The sequence below is a fragment of the Excalfactoria chinensis genome, chromosome 3, assembly GCF_039878825.1.
Source record: "Excalfactoria chinensis isolate bCotChi1 chromosome 3, bCotChi1.hap2, whole genome shotgun sequence".
Classification (NCBI taxonomy): domain Eukaryota; kingdom Metazoa; phylum Chordata; class Aves; order Galliformes; family Phasianidae; genus Excalfactoria; species Excalfactoria chinensis.
Window position 1 is genome coordinate 53,656,546 of NC_092827.1, and position 15,533 is coordinate 53,672,078.

The 15,533-nt window shown below is 41.2% G+C and overlaps 1 protein-coding gene across 2 annotated transcripts in view; it reads left to right on the forward strand.

Moving 5' to 3' along the window:
- The first annotated feature begins 6,182 nt into the window (after window positions 1–6,182).
- Window positions 6,183–15,533, forward strand: part of ARFGEF3 (ARFGEF family member 3) — an 81,938-nt gene continuing 72,587 nt past the window's right edge. For both annotated transcript variants that reach the window (XM_072330699.1, XM_072330700.1), the window contains exons 1-2: window positions 6,183–6,726; window positions 7,797–7,848. In XM_072330699.1, the coding sequence (XP_072186800.1) occupies window positions 6,642–6,726; window positions 7,797–7,848 (137 nt within the window). In that variant the 5' untranslated portion in view covers window positions 6,183–6,641. The remainder of the gene's footprint in view (window positions 6,727–7,796; window positions 7,849–15,533) is intronic.

Below are 15,533 nucleotides of genomic sequence, written 5' to 3' on the forward strand. Positions count from 1 at the left end.
CAATAGTAATCTGAGCATTGACTTCATATTGGTTAATAGAAGTAGTGAAATATAAAAGGGCATCACTCATTGTGCAATATCATGGGGCAGTTTACAGCAGCCTGCTCTCCTTAGCATCCTACGAAGAACATCCAAGCCAGTCACTATGCTACAGTGATCCACTTAAAGATCAACCATTCTGCAAATATGCAGATTTAAATGCCAAATTCAAGAATTCAGTCCTGAGCCCAGACACATGGCAGACAGATGTATAAACAATTGCCAGTCTTCTGATGCATGTTGGAAGTATTGAACATGCTTTACTTTGAGATAATAAGAAGTAGTATCTATGAGGATGAAAGCATTTTTTTGGAGCCCAAGGTTTGCCTTCCTTGAAGTAAATTTCTGTGAAGAAGAAAAGTCTACTGAATAGGAACTAAAGTATGTTCTGGAGCTAATCTTCTCTCTTAAATCAGAATGCTTTGGACAAATAAGCACTATTAAATAACAAAGTCAAACCACATCTCTGAGCCTTCTGGGGCTAGCAAAGAGAAATAATGAACAAAATTATTGCATTTAAGCTTTATATGTGAATAATATATGAATGCATAAAAAGAAGACTGATATGAATTTTGTCACTGCTTTATTGTAAAATGGGTGACTTCCCACTGAAACCAGGGGATTCATTTTGAACTGACCTGCCTGTGGCAGAATAGAATCAGTAAATCAACAATATCAAATAAATTTCTATTTAATTTCTCTGTACTTCCATTTACTTGTCTCTATACTTAACAAACGTTGAGATCTGTTTCAGAGGAGGCATATATTAAGATTAAAAATAGTGACGTGAAAATCTACTTATCCATTTTTTAAAATCACATTAGATAGAATCCTAACACAAACTGAGTTTTTCTAGGACTATTTCTAGTACTTCAACACATTTATTTACATGTTTAACACCGAGCAGATTATGTAGATCACAACCCATTTCTGGCCTGGTAGAGAGATATATTTAGGTCTCTCTGACCTTTCTCAACTGTGCTTCACAAGCATCTGGCAGATGTAGATGCTATGAAGTCCTTGTTTCCTTGGAGTGAGAAAGATCTTTCTCAATCAAAGGCCTCAACTGTATACAACCTCAAATAAGTTTAATGCCTTTGGAATTTTGAACAACCTACATTTCATATGGCATCATGACAAATTATCAGTTCAATGTCTTTCTAGATACAGCTTCAGACAGTTATTTTTGAACATTTGAATATACTAAATATATGATGGCCAGATGGTACAATCCTTGCTTTTACATTCAACCAAATAGTGTATTCTTGTTACCATTTAGAATAGGATTGTAGAATATCCCAAGTTGGAAGGTACCTATAGGGATCATTGACTCCCATTTTTATTTCTCTTTCCATAGATTCAGACTATGACAACCCTCTGGATTAAAGCAAGAATAATGGGACACAACGAGTCCTCTGAAATATATATTCCTGGCCACTTTTCTGGGAACTTTTGTGATATTAAGTTTAACTCTAAATTTTCTTTCCTCTTGAAGCCTATTAGTTTCCTTCCCCCTTTTTTAGTAGAGTCTGACTGTATGGGAAATTGGTAATCACAGCCTGCACCTCTGATTAATCAGCTGAGGCAAGTGTTGGGTCAGTTGTGGGAGCACAGGTGAGGGTAATTCAGCTGTGCCCCCAGAAGGGGTGGAGCCTGACTCCACCTCCTCTAGACCTCATTTAAGGGCTGACCACCACTGAAGCAGCATCTCTTTGAGATTGCTTCTTGGTGGAGATTGCTTCAGTGTTTTACAGCAGACTGAAGGCCTCTATTGGGTGAGTCTTTCTTTTAAATAACCTTTTGGATACTTATCACCACCTCTCTTGTACCATCTTTGCATTATTGTCTCTATACATCACTGTACACTGACCAAAGAAAGAGCTGTAGTTCATATCTCCACACTACCCTTTTCCCACTTTTTCTCCAAGCTCTCTAATTTCAAGGGAGAACAGAACTGGAAATGGTACAGAGAAGGGCAATTAGCATGACCAAAGCTGATATATAAAAAAATTAACAGTTCTTTCCTGTGGAATGGAAAGAAAGCAGCCAAGAGAGCATGTGATCAATGTGTAAGGAATAATAAATGGTATGGAGAAAGTGATAGGGAATACTTACACAGCATTTCTCATAGTATGAATGTTTGGCAGCACTAGCAGGAAAAAAAGGAAAAAGCTAAAATGGTACAAAAATGTTTCTTTTGTTTGTGTGCCACTTATCTACAGAACTTGATGCCAAAAAATGGCTGTGAAAGTCAAAAGGTTCAAAAGGATTCAATACATTCATAAAGAAAAATCTGCCAGGTACTGCTGAATACATACAGATAAAACCTCATCTCAGAAACTGCTTAGTCTGCAAATGAACAGAAACTGTGGGAGTTTACCCGAGGAGGGGGCAGCCTTTCCATTCTCTCCAAGAAAACAGAACAAATCTGTCACAAATAAGTCTGTAGATAGTAAGGACGTTATCTGACCCAGAATGGCTGTTTTGCATTTCTGTTACCCTTGTTGACTGCCTCTGCAATTCTGTGGGCAGATGAGAAGATTATGGTAGATTGAAGGCAGTTAGGGGGATTTTTTGCTTTTCATTTGTATTTGCAGAAAGCATATCAACAGGGCCAGAGTCTTGTCTAACATTTCTATCCTGGTACAGGTCTCATGACTTCACTTTTGCTTCATTTGTTCTTTACAGAATAAACAATGTATGGTTATATTGAAGAGACATTGCTGAATATACACTAGCTTTGTTCACAGCTCCCAATCCCTGCTCTCAGCAGCACCCTTTGTCACTGCACTTCACAGTACCTTTGCTCTGCAAGGTCATGCTGTGGAGAGTGCAGGAAGCAGCACCTGCTCAGGAACAACTTGATTGAGCATTCAGCCAGCCTCTGGTAACTCTGTGTAATCAAGCAAAAAATGACGGATACCATCCTGTCATCAGTGACATAGTTACAATCTCTACAAGCAAAGCTAAAACCAATACACAGTAAAGGTATTGTTTACCAAAGTCTTGCTGCCTTTCAGGAGAAGTAAGGAAGGGTACCTTCATTTGGTGTCAGCTGTCTGGTATACTTAATTGGTGCTAGCTAGCCTATGTTGCAGCTACACCCATTTTACTGATTTTTGAGCAATGTGTGCAGCAAAAGCAAAGCTACGTGTACAGAGAGCTCCCAGGGGAAAACTGAGCCCAAGGATTTTTGCAAGTCTGGTCAGTGGGGCAGAGAGTAAGGCAGGATCTCTAGAAGAGTAATTTTGAGAAACTCGGTTCTGTGTCTTTTCAAAGCCATGGAACTGGGTGTATCTCATGTCACTGGAGGGTATTTTTTAATCAGACTGGATTTTTAAGGGACACAGCCCACCTCGTTGGCCCACACTGCTCAGTGTTTGTAGAGTGCAATGAGATCCTGACCAGCATTGTTGACCCTGACATTATTAAAAAGGCTAAAGGATAGGTACTATCTGAGTGATAATAACTAATAGCAGATGTATGACTATTTAACAGTATAACAAACCTTTCCTTCTGCTGTTCAACTGTATATCCTATTCATTTTTAGAATCTCAAACGCTACAGTGACCAATCAGGTGCATGCATGGGCAATATAGACATTTAAACCAGCATCAATATCCTTACTTGGCTGTAGTAACATCAAGGCAATCATATGCTGTTTCATAATTCTGCTTACAAGCCTAATGGAGTTGTACTAATATGATCCTACTGCTTCAAATATGTTGAGTATTTTGGTTTTGTTCACACATTTCTAAGCTGTGTTCAGTCATGGATCTATCCTGGGATATAACCTGCATTCACACATTGCAAAAGGTCAACAACATCACCAAATGAGTCTCAGAAATGTCCTGCATATCTGTCAGTGTTAGTAATATATAACTACAGCATCCTGCAGTTACAAGATCTGCATAGATTCTCCTGACTTCCAACTGGATGAAGCAGGAGCTGTAAAGGAGTCAATGACAGCTCTGTAGCTTCTACCACTACAGAAGGTTGTTGGCTTTTGAGAGCCAGGCCATGGCGAAGGGGGACTTAGAGCTATAAGAGTGACCACTCTCCCTACTCTATAGCTGGACTTACAGATCTTGTGACATTCCATACCACCTTCCTTGGAGAGGAGCTCAAAGCATGTAAATAAATGTGACATCCTGTCTGCACAAAATGCATTTAAAACAAGAGTTCTAGCAGGACATGATTACTGAGTATTTATGCATTTACTGTAGATAAGAGACAAGGACTGATGAACTGGTTCATGGAGATGGCAAACCACATACGAATAATGTCAGCAAACAGACTCATGGTATTCTGAAATGAATTTGTTTGAGAAGATTCATCATTGCTTATTTGTTTTTCCATCTGCCTAATCTTATATCTTAAGATGCTCTAGAGAGCACCTTCAGTCCACTCACTCTTTTGACAACTGTGAAGAAAAATGTTTAGAAGCAGCATGGGTAGAATAAGAGGAAATGGCTTCAAGCTTAAAGAGGGTAGATTTAGGTTATATGTAAGGAAGAAGACTTTTACAGTGAGGGTGGTGAAGCACTGGAACTGATTGCCCAAAGATGTGGCCCAGTCCCTGGACACTTTCAAGGTGAGGCTGGATCAAGCCTAGACAACATAATTTAGCTGTGCATGTCCCTGTTCACTGCAAGGGAGTTGGACTAGATGACTTTTAAATGTCCCTTCCAACTCTAAGGATTCTATGATTCGAAGTGCAAGTCTTGAGTCAGTGACATCAGCATCCTCTCATGTGGATTTGAGCTGCAGAAGGTTTCCTGTAGAGACCTCAGTAAAATTAACTATTGAATTTGTGTTGCATGTATCTAGAAAATAATCTAGAATTCAAAATTAACTTAATCAACTGCTTCCTGAAAATAAGCAATTAATTATTCACAATGGATAGACACATACATATTTATTAGTGTTCTATGGGTCCCAATGATCTGTGGCATATCTTACCTGCATTAAAAAACATCTCAAACACTACCACAGTCATTTTTCATTTTATTTTGGGGGTTTTATGTTTTTTTGTTTGTTTGTTTTGATTTGGTTTTTGCCTTCCAGGAAAAAAATATGAAAGATCTAAAAAGATGGAAATCGACTCCCATGCTTATCCCACTGTGCGCATCACAGACATGTAAGTAGGGAATCATTCATCTCCACTTCAGCCAGACTCTGGAAAACTACTTCCAGTTGTTCAGGGGCTGGTTTGCACCCTGGAATTTGAAATGTAATTGTTTTTCTGCCAGAGCATGTTTTTCTAATCCTTAAATGCTGTAATTCTAGACATTCCCTGTCCATCTACAGACCTTGCTGGCATTATTATTAATCCTTTTCTTCAGACATAAGTTTTACACCCTGGCTTTAAAATGCACCTATGGATTATGCATTCATTATACTTCCTGACACAAGCGGGATCAGCCCCTGTAAGAATTTGGATAAGGGACAGACTTTGAAAGCTCAGTCCCCTATGGGAAACGCTATGGCTGATTCACCACGTGCCAATATTCTGTCTGGTGATTCACAATTGGTACTCTTCCAATTAGTGGTAGGAGACAACCACTAATACAGCCAGCTGCTGCACAGGCTGCCTCTCTGATCTGTTGTCTTTTTCTTTTCTTATCTTGTTTGTCCTCCTGCACCTTTTGAGAGGGTTTATTCTCCAGCAAGACAGTGGCAATAAGACAGTCAGTTAACGTGAGGCAGTCAAGGGCAAGTTGCATTTCCTAGAGGTAAGGCAGGGAACAAGACTGAAGAAGAGTTTTGCTGGGCAGAAAGCGTTCAGGGGCACAAGGAGGCAGATCTGAGCTAGCAGTGCAAGGGTTGATTGGCTGGCTGGCTGGGAACAGGGAAGCGCACGCTCTGGGCACATGTGAAGGCAAACAGGCTGCCCCTCAGCATACTCCAGCTGGGAAAAGCAGTGCAGATCCTGGATCCTATTGGGCACGCGGCCATATATTTCATTTCAGAGGTTGATAAGCCCTGAGCACACGCTGCTAGGCAGGCCTGGCTTTCTCGTTCCGTGCCTCTGCGCCCTCGGCTGCCTCCCGGGGCTTGGCCGACGGCAAGACCCGCGTTTCAGCTCTGCAAAGCCGACGCGGAGCCGCAGGCAGGCTGTGGGCACACCTGCGTCCTGCGGGAAGGGGCCGCCGGTCGTCATGGTGACCGGCCGAGCTGCAGCCTCCCCGACCCCGATACACCTCCCGGCCGTGGGCAGCTGCTGCCACTTCTCCCCCCGGTGCCGGAGGAAGACCCCACGCCACCACGAGCAGCGAGGCCGCAGCCGCCGGGCTCTGCCTGCGGCGGGCGGGGCCAGGCGCGGCCCCAGCCCGGCTGCGCCACAGGAGCCTGCCCGGGGTGGAAGGAGGAGGAGGATGAGGAGGAGGAGGGACTCCGCCGCGGCAACAACTGACGTGTCCCCGCCATGGAGCTCGGTGTGATTCATCAGCGGCGACAGGCAGGCTGCGGGGTGCCGCGCACCGTCCCCGCATAGGCACGGCCGCGGCGGGGACAGCTCCAGCGCCGCATCGCGCTGCTCTTCCATCTCCTCCATCTCTGCCTGCACCTGTGCCCCCGCGGCGACGCGACGGGAAGGCAAGATGGAAGAAATCCTACGGAAGCTGCAGAAGGAGGCGTCGGGGAGCAAGCACAGGGCCATCAAGGAGAGCTGCACATGGGCCATCGGTGAGGGCGGGGGGCGCGGGCCGCTGGGGGCTCGGGTGGGCGCAGCGGAGGTGCGGGGTAGTGCGGGGCAGGCTCTGTACCGCCGACGGCAGCGACACCTCGGCAAAACTTGTTTTGCCGCCGGCAGGACCGGAGCGCCTCCAGCGGCTCGAGGGGCCGGGCGGCTCGGTGCTGTGATGCGCGTTCAGCGGCCCGAGAAGCAGTCGTGTGCCTCTCCGCCCCGCTCTCGGGGTTGGCTTCGTGGGTCTTCCGAGGCAGATAACGGTGTCAGTGGCAACCAGATCCCTTCTGTGTGGGGGTTGTGTTGTCTCAACCCCTTCCCTCCTCTCCATTTCATAAATCACGGTAAACGAACGCCCTTAACTTATGTTCGGGTTCCTATTTCCAAAGCTGGATTACTATTACTTTATATGTATTTTTCTGGATTCCGTGAGCTCTGTGATCCTTGCTGTATAATGGAATAGTTGCTAAAATGTGTTCCTTTGAGTGAATTCGAGGTTAGGTAAATTTCAGAGTGGTTGGCTGTGATTTCAGGTTCTTTAGGCAATAACTGCTTAGAGCTCTGGTCAGTGTGACTGAAACATATATCAAGATTACTGTGTACCTTATATTGCTTTAGGTTTTGAGAGATGGCAGATGAGATGGAGAGATTTGTTTTTATCGGTACACTGTTACGGCAGAGTCTGTGGTAGTCCATACCTGTTGCTGTCTTATTACTGGCCTTTCAGTTTGGTATTCTGTATACTGCTTCATGACTTGATGTGCTTGCACAGCAGCCATGCTGGTATCCTCTGTACTGTTCCAGTTTTGTGCTGCTGAAATGCTTGTACATAAAAGGGAATTTACTGAGGAAAAGCTATTATTTCACAGAATCAGAGAATCACAGAGTTGTTGGTGCTTTCTCATTGATACCCAATGTCCTGGTAGATCTTTGGAGAATTGGCAGTTGGAGAACTTGTGGCAGTTATTATGTCAGTAGGTGCAAGCTTTGGGATCATTGGTTTAGAGATTCTACTATTAGTGCAGAACTCTGAGTTTTTCAAGTCTTACTGTTTCCTTTTGTTATACAGAAACCTTGGATTCTCCTGATGCTGCTATCAAGATACCTCCATATCAGCTAAGGTAAGACTATGCAATGTTGAGACTGGTAGAGCTGTGAGCATTTGGTAAATTAATGTAAAAATTCAACAACAAAAAAAACTGAGGTGGGTAGGAAGAGACTGAATCTGTGTTTTCATTAGTTCATATATACACACTTCTTTAAGTTAACCCTAACAAATAATTTGTTTATATACTCATGGCTTCCATACATGAATAAAATGTAAGAAAAATTGTAATGATGGGGTGAAGTATGTATAGCTATGTCTTTTCACTTAGAAAATAGGGCTGTTTTATGGTCTGATACATTTTGCTTTCAGTATGGTGATGTTTCTCAGTTCTCTCTGTGTCTGTTTTCCTTTAAATCTAGTTCAGTTCCTCTTTATTGAAAATATTCTAGAAACATAATTGTATAGATGGGGCACTGTCTAGTGTCTTAAATAATACAGTACCTATGAATGCTCCCTCTAGCCTGCTGAATTATCTTGAGTATGCCTCATCCTTTTTTCTTGTCTTCATTTGGCCACCTATAAAGTGAAGGTGCTATTTAAGATCTCCGTTTAGAAATCGATGCTGTTGAGAAAGTACACATGCAAAATTGTTTGCTACTATAGAATGACTTGGATTGGAAGGGACCTTAAAGATCATCCAGTTTCAACCACCTGGTAATAGGCAGGGTTACCACCCACTAAATGAGGCTGCCCAGTGCCCCATCCTGCCTGGCCCTGAACACCACAGCTGTCCCTTCCAACAGAACCACTAGGAAACATCAGATAGGAATAGCAAGTTCAGTGTTGAAAAAATTAGGGTATATACTGCTTCACATAGCTTATAATTAAGATGTGAAATGTTTCCATGTTAGAAAACATTATGAATGCTATAAAAGCTTGTGTTAGTTCAAAAAGCCTCTCAACAGATCCATGGAAGAAGTCAATTGAAATCTTTGATATTCCGAAGTACCCTTTCTTATTCAGAAGTATTTGGCAATACATAATTGAGCTTATAAGAGAGCATGTCGTAGTGTTGCTGTGACGTTATTCTGTCCTGGATATCCATTGATCTTGGTATGGCTTTGCACAAGGAAAATTATGGAATTGGTGAGCTCATTTTCCTACAACAGTCACCAAACAGGGAAGGAATAAGAGTAGTATGCTGGCTATCTTGGATGCCTGTCAGCTGTGGTCCATAAGTGGCCTCCTGTCAATAAGGAATGGATGTAGCACAGGTTTGACACAACCAATTCCAGATGCATATACTTCCAGCACAGTTGGATGAGTAATTCCCAGGAGATCCATTAGATTGTTTACTGTACAGTGTGGTTGGAGAAAATTTAGCTTTTTACCCTCCAATTTGTCAGCCTTTGTCTTTAATACATGTCTCTGTATTATAAGTACTGTTTTCATTCTGTATGAATTAGCTGGCTGTTAGCTCATTTTTCACATGCCTAATGCTTCTTTATAGGTATGCCTGTTTTCTTCTTCTTTCAATGTTTTTATCATTGTATTTGTTTAGTTTTAATGTAAAACCTTTTTTCTTTTTCTTTTTTTTTTTTCTTTTTTAAATAAAGCTAAAATCTTGACAAGTGTCAATGTGAAGGCAGTGAGTGGGATTTTTGTTGCTGTTTATCGTTACTTAAAAATTGAAAGGTACATTAGAGAACTGGAATAGCAGCTTTGGTAGTGGGATCTTCAATATGGCACTGCTGCACAACACGTGACCATCCCAGTACTCTGAGCTTACTCTTCTATTCTCTGCTGACAAGTTCCTATTAGACTCCAGATGGACTCATCTTGGGCTGGAGTTTGCCTTTGTGATGTACCAGCAAAATTATGATAAAAGCTCAGTTTTGCTAGTTATTTTTTAAAGAACAACACCATGACAGCTTGATTCCTAACACTGTAAAAAGATAGCCTTGAAAATGAGACAAAGACCAGAAATGCAGCTAAGATTGATGCGTTATGAAGAGATCCTGACCATGCTCCTTAACTTTTTTTTTCATCTTGAACAGCAGTGGATTGCATCATCTGCTTTAACACATATCAGCCTTTGGCTGCTTGTCTACTTTGAATCTTCTATTCACCCTTTCTACTATAACACTTCTGGATGTAGCAATGAAGAGACTGGGATGTAGTCTGGAATATTCTGTGATATTAGAGTCAGTGGAAAAACAGTATCCATCTTTACTCTAAGTGACCTAGTCCATAATCTGGATCTGAAATCCTTAGGTACAACATACTGGCTGTGCTATATATATATATATATATATATATATATATGGAGTATTCTTTGTGCAGAGGGAATGTTTAAGCTTGTTTAGCAGGAGATATTTGAGTCACTAGAATATACTGGATACAAGAAAAATACATCAGTACTATGTTGTATTTTGGTAAGTTCACAAGTTGTAGCATATCTATACTGCATGAAAATGTGGGATAGAGATTCATGCCCATTTGAGGTAGATACTGGCTCAGTTCACGACATAGCAAATCTAGTAAATGTCCCAGACAGTGTTGTTTCTCCTTCTTCACAACACAGTAATTGGTGTTAATGCTTTTAATTGGCGAGGCTGTGCTGTTACTTAAATCCTCGTTTTTCTGTTGAAATTGAGCAGTGATTTCTGCTCATGAGGAGGAGAAGGTATAAACTGTTACTCTTTCTGTACCTCTGCCCCTCCTCCTCCTCTCCCCCTTTTTTTCCCTTAAGATATAAAAGGCCATTGGCTGCCTTTGAAACCACAGCTCTGAATAAATTGGGATTCTTCAAACTTGTCTTTCAAGACAGTGGTCCTAATGTGAGAAAGGGGAAGATGAGTTCAGATGTTTTGTATGCGTTAAACTAGCTATGTACTTGTCCATACCAAGATGTTAGGGCTGACTTTTTCATTGTTCTTGTTTGTGACTTGTCTGCAGATTCTGCTTTAGTGCTCAGCCAGTTACTGAGCCATAGGGCAGGCTGTGCAATACTGTTTCCTGAAGTGTAGGTAGGTAGCTGGCTCAGCTGTAACATTTGTATCAGAGCTGTTTCCAGCACCAACATAACCTGCTATGTTTGGGAGCACATGGGTTACTTTTTCCCCAAGGAAGTGTGATGATTGGACATTTAGTCTGGAATGTCATTCTTTAATTAGTTTAATAGAGATCTATTGGGCATATTTTCAGACGGCTAAATGAGACTGTTTTGCTGTTCAGCTTCCTTTGGTGTTAATTGGACTTATGAACTCAGTTGATGACCTTGAATATTAATTCTATGAGGGGCATGATGTAAATGATTCATTTCCTAAAGAGATTCAAGTCTCCAACAAACATAGTCTTCCCTACTGAGTCCTGCCAGCTTTGCCTTGAGGTAGAGATATGCATGTGTTTTTCAGCACTTCAACTTGTGATCAGTGTTGAACAAAATGTTAAAGATTAGAGAGAAAAATGGGATGAAAATGAGCTTGTCAGCTCAAGGCTTTGCTATTGATGTCTATACTGAATTTTTGAGAAGGGAGAGTCATGTAACTCCACCTGGGCCTGAATAGAATCACAGAATAGAATGAGTATCATAGAATGGCCTGGGTTGAAAAGGACCACAATGATTATCTAGTATCAACCCCCCTGCTATGTGCAGGGTTGCCAGCCACCAGACCAGGCTGCCCAGAGTCACATCCAGCCTTGTTTTTAATGCCTCCAGGGCTGGGGCATCCACAGCCTCCTTGGGAAGATGGTGGTGTTTATAGCTCTGATGAACAGGTGTTGTGAAAATTAAATATGTACTAAGTGCTTGAGGAGACTGGATGAATGACTTTTAAATAATGAATTAGATAAAAGGAACTGATCATGTGAAAGTTAGCTTAATGCTGTCTGCCAACCAACAATTATTTGCTACTGAGTTGGACCACATTCATTTCACTGTTTCTCAACTGACAAGTTCTGTCCTAAGACCAACCACCTACTCTGAGCTAGCCTCTTCTTGGCTAATTCCTGGCAAGGTTCTCCATTGCAGTTTTAGGGGCTTAAATGTGCTTGATGGAAGATAACTCAACAGACACAAGGAAATGAGCCTTTAAGAAGAACTGACAAAGGCAGATTAATATTCATGAAATTGGGATGTATATTTTTTTCTTCTGACCAAAATAATGGTCAAATACATAGTCTGCCTTTTAGCTTGTTGTAGTGGAAGCATTGCCACAAACATGAGTTTCATCATGGAGGAGTGTGATTGAGTGCAGAAATGCATAGGCAGGGCTCTCGATAGTATCGGTTTGTCTGTAGTATTAGTAGATAGTATTGGAGCTGTCTGTGCCAGCTCAGACTTTCCCCTGTGGATGTTTAAGTAATGGTCGTGAGACATGTTGATGAGTGAAGCATTTTGGCACTGTAAGTAATGTAGCTTGCATTTCTTCTTCAAAGAAGATGCAGAAAAGCCTTCCAGATGCTTACTTTTCCCTTCAACATATTGATTGCAGGAAGTAATTAAATCAAATGAAGGTACAAGCTCGAGCCTTCAAGGTGCCTATTTTGTGTGCCTAATCAGGGAGATATAGACTGTGGCTTTCACAGGTGCTGAGTGTTTCTGTCAGATGCAGTTTCTACATTTATTACTGTAGGTGCTTGCATCCCTCTGGTATTTCACATTGACCTCTCAAAATTAGCCAGTATTTCTGTGGATGAGAGCTGGAAAGGTGAAAGGCTGGTGATAAGTAAGTTCTCCTGTAATAACCAGCTTATGTCCAGTTCTGTCTCTCCTGTTTGTGTCCAAGCACTCATCTTGGTGGTAGTTTTTAAGGGCCATTGTGAAGAAATATTTGTAATTTTGTCATTTCATTTTCTCTTACCTGCTTTATCTTGTGCATTGTTTCTCATAGTTTCTGCTGGATGAGGATGGATAGGGAAGCTGGTTAATTGTTATGGTTTTTTTCTAAGTTTGATCTAAAAACAAGATTTTTATTTTTAAAAATACATTATAAAATGTCTTCTTTCCATCCAGCATCCCTAATTTTCTTTGTCCTAATTACAAGGAGACTTTCAACTTATCTGTGTGTTGTTGAAAATTCTTACTTCCAAGTTTTTAAGCAAACCTAAAATGGATGATGAATAGTGAGCAAAGTTACTACTACTTGTGTACTTATCTGATAAGAACAGTGCTGCTAAAATGTAAAGGTTTACATGTGCTCATTATGGGGATATATAAACAGAGGGGAGGATCTATCAGGAATACAAGCAGACGTCACTTCTCACTTGAGAAGTATGTCATATATCATCTCTTGTGGCTGGTAGGGAAGTGTGATAGTCTGCTGATTGTTATCTATTATGTGCTGTCCCATCTGATAAGTGGGCATTTTTGCTAATGATTTTGTGAGTTACAAAGCAGATTATCTGAATTATATTTGTACACAAACATAGTTGCAATTTGTGATATCCTATTAACATTTGTAGTTCAAGAGTTTGTCCACAGCATCACTTGAGACTGTGATCTTTGAGTGCCATAGGCCAACATAGTAACATAAAGCATGTGTCTTTCTGTAGGAATTTAAAAACAACAAAACAAATACTTCAAGTTTGTAAAATAGTGTATTAGCATGCTGGTTGGTAAAACATAGGAATTAATGATTTATTTCATTGTACATCTATCTTAAATCATGTAGAACCTTTTGGATAACTCAATTGGGGAAAAAAATAATGGAAACATAAACGAGCATCTTAACTAGTATTCATTTAGCCATTTTCCCCCCTTCTGTATGGTAGTTTTATTTTAGTGTAGTGCTGTCTATAGAATTTAACAAGATACCAAATTTCTTATTGCTTTGTTTGGGAGTGTGTTATGAGCCTAGCAGTTTGTCTGGCCAGGAGAAATTAGAGGGAAGGGAGTAATGACTGTCTCTGAGGGTGGAGGGGGGGGGGGTGTTTTGAGCACACATCTGTCTTGTTCTTTATTAAAACATTGCTTCCTCTTCGTACTGCCACAACAACCTGGCATTAAATGTTCCTAGGTCTTCCTCTTGAAAGTGACTGCTGAGTACATGACTCATGCTGCTCAGCCACTACAGAGTTGCTTCCTAGCATTCAGCAAGTGTGTGATGAGTTGCCTGGAAGGCCTTCGGACAACAAAATTCTACTGGCAGTGTGGACTGCTGAGCTGCATCTCCTGTGCTGTCAGCTTACGTACTGGATCCAGAGTTTGGGGGCATTTTTGTAGCCCAGGTTGTGTATATAAATGATGTATACGCTGATCTCGATTAAGAAGTTGCATTCCTTGTCCTAATGCATGTGTGACCAAGTGTTGAGAAAGGCAGTGCAGTGCTGTCTGATACAAGGTTTTGGTATATCTGCATGTTTGTTAGGAGATCTGTGACTTGCCCTACTTCTTGTCCGATGAGCATGTATTTCTGTCTCAACAGAGCTTTGCATCTGTTCTGGGATCACAAAAGTGACATAGTACCACTGGGAAGGGAAGGAGTGTATAGGGCCCATTTCCATTGGGCATTTCTGAATTCTTGTTGTTAAGACATGATTCCAGGAATGCTGTAAGGACCCTTGATCTACCAGTCACTAAACACCTGTCAGCCAGGGTTATGGCTCTTAAAGGTAATAAAGTTGCTAATGTGGGAGAAAGCACATGGGTTTTGAAAGATTATTTCTGTTACTCTTAGAAATCACACAGTAGTTTGAGATGAAGGGGCCTTACGAGATCATCTAGTCCAACTCCCTTGCAGTGAACAGGGACATCCGCAGCTTTTCTTTGTGTGTGGTGATATTGGTCTGTTTGTTTTGTTTTTAAAGATACATGCTGTTTAAAAGCTTATGCTGTTTCATGAACCAGCTTTTTGCCCTTCCTGACATTCTTTGTAGCAGTGAAACTTTATATTCATCACTGCTTTGGCTCTTTGTTCTTTTTATGGATTTTCTTGAACGTCTGTTCTGGATTTGTGGCCAAAGCCTGCAGTTACTGTGGGATTTATGTAATCTATTCAGTATAGAAATAGTACTAATAAAAGATTAGAGCTGTCATAGTTTTGAGCATTTGTCCAATTTGTAACAACTGAAACATTGCCCTCAGGATGATAATGGGATAGCAGCATGTGTGTGTTAAACATCTGATCGTTTTGAGTACTTGCAAAGGAGAAGAAAGTGAGAAAATCAGGAGTCTGTTGGTAATTGCCCTAGATAATGAAACACAGATGGGGGTGTGGAAGAAGACTGGTGGCACTGAAACTGTGTGTACTGTTTTCCTTGTTAAGCTTTCAGAATTGCAGGCTCAGGTAGTTCAGTGAGTGCTCTGCCCTTGGGTAGGAGGTATTCTCTGAGAAGAGGTTCTTTGACCCTCGCCTCATCCTTATGCTTATTTGAATGCTAATAAATAAGATCCACTAAAGGATACAGGTTATTTTATAATGAAGACGTTTCATCAAGCTTAAGAACAGAGTTAAGCGTCTTCCATACTTTGTGCACAAAGGGCAATAATCTTTTTTTTGGGGGGAGAGTGATGCTATATTGCAGAGATTACATATCTTTGGAGACTGGAAGCACCCTGATTATTATTTCAGCCTTGTCCACTCCAATATTGTGTTCAGTGTTGTTGTCTCTCTTCTTTCATGAAAGGTACACAGTGTGCTTGTATTTGTTGGTTGTTTCTTTTTTTTTCTTTTCCTATTGAGGATGGTATCAAGCTACTATCTGGGAACATTGTGTTGAAATCAAAACGTTATTAGCAAGTATAAGCAAGGAAGT